At 37.7% G+C, this 8,538-nt stretch overlaps 1 protein-coding gene across 2 annotated transcripts; it reads left to right on the forward strand.

The window, feature by feature from the left end:
- The first annotated feature begins 3,240 nt into the window (after positions 1–3,240).
- Positions 3,241–7,560, forward strand: LOC127073976 (protein NBR1 homolog). 2 transcript variants are annotated; one of them, XM_051015227.1, is made up of 7 exons: positions 3,241–3,482; positions 3,759–5,185; positions 5,264–5,390; positions 5,472–5,711; positions 5,833–5,982; positions 6,091–6,720; positions 7,250–7,560. In XM_051015227.1, the coding sequence occupies exons 1-7, from the start codon at positions 3,459–3,461 to the stop codon at positions 7,340–7,342; spliced, it is 2,691 nt and encodes an 896-aa protein (XP_050871184.1). In that variant the 5' UTR covers positions 3,241–3,458; the 3' UTR covers positions 7,343–7,560. The 2 variants fall into 2 exon arrangements, with proteins under 2 accessions (XP_050871184.1, XP_050871183.1); XM_051015226.1 differs by having other exon boundaries at positions 5,264–5,711.
- The last annotated feature ends 978 nt before the right edge of the window (positions 7,561–8,538 follow it).

Genomic DNA, 8,538 nt, shown 5'->3' on the forward strand with positions numbered 1-8,538 from the left:
ACAGAACCAGCATGCATTCATCCATCCTCTTGTAAGTCGATTGCCTCAGGCATCGCCATCTACCTGTAAGTCGATTGCCTCCGGCATCGCCATTTACCCTTATCCGTAACTCCTCTCCGCGCTCCATCCGTCGACTCTTGTCCGTTTAGGTAGCACCCATTAGGTAGAACCCTTTGTATGATAACATAGGTAGAATTCCCATATTCTTTGCATGCTAACATTAGGTAGATGTCCCCCTTTGTAAATCCTAACACATAGGTCCATATTGCATGACAACTCTAGAGCAGAGCCTCCCCACTTTTAGACCTTCCGTGCGTCTCCGATCTTGTGGCATGTCAGTCTGTTCTATTGCAAAGAGGTAACTGCCTAAGACTCGATTCAGCGAGCTGCGATACCTACTGCTAGGACGTTGAACACACTGCCCACCCTCCTTTGACACAGCTGGTGTCCTCTTTTGTAAGTCCATGTTCAGATGGCAATCCTTAACCCCTAGTTAGCCGAACTACGACAACTCTGATTCTCATGTTCAGATGAGATACGTAGGTACGAGACGTGATGTCTTGCCGAGTTTGAATGACGACTAACAACTAATCCTTGCTTGCTTTCGCCCTTGCTGCGATTCTTTTCTCTCGCCCTCGTTGCGATCGAGACCGTCCCTTTCTCTTGCCCTAGTTGCAATCGAGACCCTTGTTCCCGTAGTTAGCCGAACTACGTTTTGCTCTGATTCTCATTCCAGATGAGATACGTAGGCATAAGACGCGACGTCTTACCGAGCACACTTCTCTTTAACCCATAGGTAGCCGAGCTACGAAGACTCTGATTCTCATACTCAGATGAGATACGTAGGCAGTGGATGCGACATCCTTGCGAGTCATTTTCTTTTAACGTTCCTTTTAGTAAATATTACTTTAGATATACCTACACCCTTTAGACTAGAACAACACTTATGAAAAGGGCTCCCTAGGAGTACCTAGGATGTTTTGGATGCTTAAAACCTTCCCATTGCATAACCAACCCCCTTACCCAGATCTCTGACATTTTTACTAGTTTTTGATTCGATAAAACTTTTAGGTTTTTGTTCGCTTTCTAACCATTCCTTTGGATAAATAGAAGTGTGGTGACGACTCGACTTGTATGATTTACCTTGGATTTAGTCAATATCTCTAATGGTAACGAATACCCCGCTACAGATGGTACTAGGAGAAGAAGAACTTGTGTGTCTTATAAATGAACCAAATGTGATAAATTTGGTCAAAATGCACTGTCATGCAACTCAAAATCCAAATGCTTTGAAAAGAAAGGTAATTTTCAAAATCTTAGTCTAATTGTGTACATGAATTTAATTATGCACTAAGCATTTTAATTATAACTAAACTTGTTTCTTCTATAGAGGAAACCACAAGGAAGTTCAAAAGCTGAAGCAAGTCAAGTTAAAGACAAAGAAAGTAATGTTGAAGCAAGTAAAGCTAAACCAAATGCTGAAGCAATTCAAGCTGAAGCAAGTAAAGCCAAATCAAATGCTGAAACAAGTCAAGCTGAAGAAAAACAAAATCAGAGTCCAAAGAAGGACAAAGATGTGTTAAAGGTGCAAAGGAACCCAAATAAGAACAAAGTTGTGAAAGATGTGCATAACCTCCTAAGAAGGACAAATTTATGTTTCTTGTGTACTTATGTCTTTTATGTGCCATTTTACAATGACTCGTGCATTTTATCTACCATTTTACAATGATTTATACTGACTTATTTATGTGCTTTCTATTATCTATGCAATCACTTTTGGTTATATGTATTAACTTAAGTTTGAAAATAACTAATTCCAAATATTTCATTAATAAACTAGCAATTGATACAATTTCATGATTAATCAAATATTGAAATTGAAAAAGGAAAAATATATAATTAGACCTTAACTTATAAACTACATATTACATGAACTTGTAGATAATGGAAAACAAAATCCAATACATCGGAAGTGCAACTATTAAACAATGACTTTTGTTCTTCTCAATTTGAAGCTTCTTTTTCATGCTTCTTTGAATTCACTTTTACCTTATATTTCTTCCCAAATTTCTCATAAATGTCCTTCTTAAATCCCCTCAAATAAACCATTATTATTTCACAATTATTGTAGTTTGTTGAAATCTTTTTATTTTCATTCCTAACCATGAATCTGACCAAGTTCATCATCCCAGATTAATAGGTCACAACTTCCCAGCATTTCGACTTCTCCATAAATTTCTATTGGGTTTTTCAATTGTATTTGCGACCCACATCTTCATTGCTTGATCAAATCCACATCTAGGTAAATTCAATACAGTCGAGTTGCCAATTGATGGTGTTTTGCTTCCACCCATTCTTTTCAAACCCTAATTCTTAAAAGACTTAAACCTATAAGGAAAGATGATTATATGGGAACGACTGATGAAGAAGATAATGATTAGAAGACAAATGGATGTATGAAGCGATTAGAAGATAAATGGATGTATGGAACGATTAGAAGATGATGGAAAATAGATGTTTGTAATGGAAGATGAAGAAGAAAACAGTGAAATGAATGAATGAAGACCCAATGTCCAAATTGTCAACTAAGGCGTCAAAACAAAAGAATTTTTACATTACAAGGAACAAATATTACAATGAGTAAACCAAAACTCTCACTCACATTGCAACAGGGGATAAAATATATTTAACCCAAAATAAACTATCTGCCCCAAGAGAAACACTTCCCCCTCATGGCCATGGCTATGTAATAACTCTAGCAGTTTTTGTCCAAATTTTGTTGGACATTCCGACTTAAAACATATCATATTAGTGAACGGTGAAATTGATTATCTTGGATTAGTCGTTCACAAGATCGAATATTAAAATTAAAAAAAATCTATAAATATTATTTATTAAATAAATGTAAAAAATAAAAAAATAAAAGTTCAGTCCATTTTTCAACAAATAAAAAAAATTATTTCATTTTTATTGTAAAACATTGAAATAATAAAATAAATTTATATTTAATTATTGAAAAATATTGTAAAACATTTAAATAATAAAATAATTTTATATTTAATTATCGAAAAAAAAGACTTAAAGCTTAAGAAACCAATAAGCAACTAATGCGGGCAGATATATTGTTAGAAATTATGAATAATAAATTCATCAATGAATGGATAATAACGCGGGCCCCACAAGTAACTTTGCAACGAAGAAATATAAATTAGAAAAATAATACATAAATAATAATAAACGAAAAAAGTCGAAAAAGAAAATTTCTTGTTCGCAAAGCCAAGCAGAGCAGTATATATATCCCACTCCCCGCTTCAGAGAGCGTTAAAAGCGGCTAACGGGTACGCTAAAGCTAGTTATCACTACAAATTTCTGATCCGAACAAGTTTCAATTTTAGGGAATTAGGGTTTCAGTGCTCTTCTTCTATAAACTGCTACGCTTTCGTTCGTCTTTTATAGCTATGGATTCGTCTCTCGTGATCAAGGTACGATCTCAATTTTCTCGTTTTTTTCTATTTTTTGTTTGATTATCATGCTTTCAATTTTTTCTCTTTGTACATCCCTTTATAATTTTGCCTCTAGTTTTATTGTTTTTGGTGATCGGAACAAGGATGGAACTGAAGCGGTTAAACTGCAAATTATGCATGTTAGGTTTTCATGAGATTTTTTTTTGGCACTGAAGCGTCGGTTTTATGAAAGTAGTTTAACCCTAGTATATGATAGTCTGACTTCATATCATGTTACTTATTATTGCTGTACAGGCGAAGTATGGAGATACTCTCAGGCGATTCAGTGTTCGCGTGGATGAGAATAACCGACTTGATCTTAACATGGTTGGGTTGAGGGCTAAGATATGCTCTGTTTTCAATTTCGCCACTGATGCTAATTTTATTCTGAGATATGTGGATGAAGATGGTGACTTGGTGAATCTTGTGGATGATGAAGATTTGCATGATGTGATGAGACAGCAATTGAAGTTCTTGAGAATTGATGTACATATGATCAATAATTCTGATGTTAAATCAGATGCTGATGGCTCTAGTGGAAGTGCTACTCCTTTAAGAGCTAATCCTGTCTCAGACCCGTTTGTAGCTGATGCTTTGCTAGCTCTGCCAGAGCCGTTGCGCGAGGCTCTTTATTCATCATTTTCCAAAGCCGCGTCTTCAAATCCAGTGCTAGCAAATATTGCTGATTCAATTTCCAAAATTGGACAATCCATTCTAAAGCCTCAAGGCAATTCTCATACTGCAGGTGGCTCTGGCTCAGGCTCAGGCTCGAAAAAAGGCGTTCCTGATGTAACTGTCACTCCAGAAGCAAAAGGTTCACAGTCTCCATCTGTGGATTCTGCTTCTGGTGTTTCAATTTCTGTGCCAGATGTACTGCAGGAGGCTCTTTCTAATTTATCAGTTTTAAAAGCTGCAACTGCAAAAAAAGTGCTTCGCAATTTCACTGATTCAATTTCAAAAACACATCTGAAATCTCACTACCGGGGCCCTCTTGTTGCAGCTGGTCCAAGCTCCAAAAAAAATGTTCATGAAGAACTTGTCACTTCCGAAGCAAGAGGTCCACAGTCTCCATTTCCGGGCTCTGCTTCCGATGTCAATAGCCAGGCGGCAGCCTACAATGTCCGGCAACATGTTGAGGCTGAAAACATGAATAGGAATGTACTGGCAGCCTCCACTGCCGGTCGACAGGTGGACTCTGGAAATGCGGGAATTGCCCCTGTTGATCTCAATTCATCCACAAATATGAATAAAGTACCACTCTCATCAGCAGTTCCTGTTAGTGTTGACAAGGGTAAAGCGTCTATTGATGACAGTGTTGCTGGTAAGGGTGAAAGAGTTCCAGTTAGTGTTGACAAGGGTAAAGCCTCTATTGATGACAGTTTTGCTGGTAAGCATGAAAGATGTGTAACATCAATGAATTCTGCTGTTCCTAGTAACTTAAACAAGAATCCTGCAATAAGTTTCGGTGCTCCTTTTGACTGCCCATTTTCTGGGCCACATAATCTTCATTCAATGCCACATCCTCTACATTCAATGCCACATCCTCTAGGTAACTTTCGCATTCCTCCATTTAAAAGGAGCCACAGTCACTCTGATGCATTGAATGGTATGTTTCACAAGGGTGTCCGCTGTGATGGCTGTGGAGTCTATCCAATAACTGGACCTCGTTTCAAATCCAAAGTGTGAGTGCGCTTCTTTTTATTTGGATATTGGAAAGCTTTTAGGGGGTGTTTCTTGACTTTTTTTTGTCCATTATGCAGAAAAGAAAACTATGACCTCTGCAGCATTTGCTTCAACGAATTTGGTAATCACACTGATTATATCAGGATGGACCGTCCTGCATCTTTTCGGGGTCCAAGATGTTTATATCAGAATCCCAAAGAATTTGTAACTACATTTGAACTCATTTCTATCCTTTTTTTCTTCTGTGACTTTACACGTATTGATATCTTTTTTCTTATGGTGCAGAGGCTTCCAAAGATACCACAGCATGTTTTAAAAACAGCTGGGAAGCATGCAAGGCCAAGGCTAGATAGTCGGTTCATTTTGGATGTCAATGTTATAGATGGTACAATGATGGCTCCATCTACTCCGTTCACGAAGATCTGGCGGATGCGCAACAATGGCACAATAGCGTGGCCCAAGCGAACTCAACTTGTTTGGATTGGAGGGGACAAATTAAGTGAATCACATTCTGTTGACTTGGAGGTTTGCTAATTACTCATGCTGCAGTTCTATCGTTTCTTTAATTTAATTAGCTTTTCTCTAGGTTTGTTTTGCCTGTTAATCTTTTGAATAATCAATCTTATATTTTGATTAAATTTTCCAGGTTCCCGATTCTGGTATATCCGCGGAGATGGAGCTTGACATTGCAGTTGATTTTATCGCACCCCAGTCACCTGGTAGATACATATCATACTGGAGGATGGCATCTCTCTCCGGACATAAATTTGGCCAATGGGTTTGGGTCCTTATACAGGTAAAATGTCAGTTTTGCTTTCCTGTATACATTTTTTGCTCAGAAACACTAAGTTTTCTTCCTAATGGTGTAATAATATTGTTCCCTCTTTAATTATCATACATGAAGGTTGATGCTTCTCTCAAGGACTCATTCTATGATAGCTTTCAAGGCCTGAACTTGAATATTCCCCTTGGTGGGGGTAGCTCTGAAGGGCCTCAGATTATAGATATCAATGTTCAACCTGTTGAGGATGTTGCTTTTCACCAACCCAAAAATCCTAATGCTCCACCTGAAGCTGTGAATCAAATGGTTGATAAGGAACTAAGACCAGAACTGGGAAATGAATTTCCTATCAATAAAGCTACATTTGTTGGCCCTGCCGCCTCAGCCCCTGCAATTCCGGAGGCATCTTCATCTGTTTCTTACCCCATCATTGATTTCTATGGCTCAGCCCCTGCAATTTTGGCAACACCTTCAACTGTTTCTTACCCAATAATTGACTTATCTGGCACAACCCGGGCTGTTCCCTCCAACCAGCAAGCCTCAACTGCGGATGCACTATTATCCTCTTTAGACAAGGATGGAAATGATTCTGTGGAAGAGGCCCTCCTTAAAGAGCTTGAGGAGATGGGTTTTAAGCAGATTGATTTAAACAAAGAGGTTCTGCGAATGAATGAGTACAATCTGGAGCAGTCAATAGATGAACTCTGTGGTGCTTCTGAGTGGGATCCTCTCCTTGAAGAGTTGCATGATATGGTAAGTTGTTTTCTTGACTGCTTTTTCATTCGGTCTGATCGATGTTCTCTTGACTGCTTTTTAATAACAATCATCAAAAACAATAAAACTAGAGGCCTAATTACAAAGGGATGCACATTGATTCCCATTCAAATGCAATTATAAAAAAAATAGATCACTAATTCAAAACAATATAACCACTATCAGACTTCAAACTCCAAATCAGATGCAGAAGAAATCAACTTTCAAATATTAGCCAATAAAGCCCACTATCAATGTATCCAATCCCTGACCCCTGCTGCATTTCCTCTCCTATCTTACATCCCCACTGAATATAACCAGTATTGTCTGCGTTGCAAATTTTGAATTCTACATCCCATCCCCTACTTTACTGCTTCATAAACCAGTTTTGCATATTATCTTAACTTCAAATCTGTTCTCCTATTTTCGTAACTGCAAATTGAGACTTACTTTTATTATCACATGCATTGCTTATATTGTTTTTGTTGATGCTTTTTGGTTGATGAACGTGATGGGTTTGTGGATGCAGGGTTTTTGTGACAGAGAGACTAACAAGAGGCTGCTGTTGAAGAACGAAGGAAGCATTAAGCGTGTTGTTATGGACTTAATCAATGGAGAGTAGGTTTCATTATGTATTAGCTATTATATTATGGATGTTTAATTAAGTAATACGTTCAGGGAGAACGTTGAATAATCGCTAGGCACACTGCTATCTATTTTCCTTGACTCGATCTTGTGTTGTGGTGCTATGTCATTGCATATAGACAGTTGATCGATCTCATGTTTTATGCATATATATATATATATAAAAGACAAGACTATGTTCTATTTAATGTCTAAGACTGTTTTTCAGGTGTACGTATGTTTATTGTTACGAGCATATATATATGATTATTCTTAAGAATCTACGGTACGTTGTTTTTTGGTTTGAAACAAACCTTTCTGCCTCGCCAAGTCATAATAATGCCTTTTTTCTGAAACTAGGAGAAAATTTTGACATTTTTGTTGTCTTTTTTTAGATTTTGGATGAAATTTATTTTTCAGATTATTTTTTGGAATATCTAACTTTAAAGAGGTGACGTCAGACTAATTGGCGTGACATCAATTGGATAGAGAGGTGATGTCAATTGGATTGATTAGTATACTTAGTGTTGTCAATCCAATTGGAGTCTATGTCTTAATTTATAAAGAAGACGCCAATTGATCTGATGCCTGTGTGTGTCATAATTTTTTTTGAAAAATATTGTATAATTTAGGTAAAAGTCGAAATCGGATCAATTGATATTAATATTAATACGCGTTCACACAAACAAAACAGTTAATGTCGTTGATCGGAATGATCTAACCGACCTCTGGTTCCACACCCCCTAGCTACTCAAACGTGTGGTTCGAATCCACGTTGATGAATCACCCCAGGTTTTTGAGTATCTGAGGACCCATGAACATCACCACCAACTACAGGAGATTGCCTAAGATAATCAGACAAATTCGCGTAGTCTTATGTATGCATTGAAGCGCTACCGCCATAGCTGAGTTCAGGACCCATGTTAGAGTAGTTGGACTGTGTTTGAGTTATTGGAGGGCGACCAAGACGATTGAAGGACGACATGGTGTGAATGAAGCATCGAGGAAAGATTGAAATGATTGTTGTGGTGTTTGGTAGTCATATGGTTGTTATAGGTTTTGGTTTTGTGATGTTTGGGCTTCTTGGCTATAGTAGGAGGAGAGACGGTTGGTGTTAAATGATCGTTAGGTGTTTTGACTAAGGCGGTTATGGTAGGGTGATGTGTTGGGTGCATAACGATGTTGGGTGTCTTG

Source organism: Lathyrus oleraceus, chromosome 4 (genome assembly GCF_024323335.1).
Source record: "Lathyrus oleraceus cultivar Zhongwan6 chromosome 4, CAAS_Psat_ZW6_1.0, whole genome shotgun sequence".
In the NCBI taxonomy this organism is placed as follows: domain Eukaryota; kingdom Viridiplantae; phylum Streptophyta; class Magnoliopsida; order Fabales; family Fabaceae; genus Lathyrus; species Lathyrus oleraceus.

Excerpts from the sequence above, each read along its gene's own strand:
- LOC127073976 (XM_051015226.1), top strand. The coding sequence starts at position 3,459 with ATGGATTCGTCTCTCGTGATCAAG. Across the intron at positions 3,483-3,758 it reads ATTCGTCTCTCGTGATCAAG|GCGAAGTATGGAGATACTCT; the intron begins GTACGATCTCAA and ends ATTGCTGTACAG. Across the intron at positions 6,721-7,249 it reads TTGAAGAGTTGCATGATATG|GGTTTTTGTGACAGAGAGAC; the intron begins GTAAGTTGTTTT and ends TTGTGGATGCAG.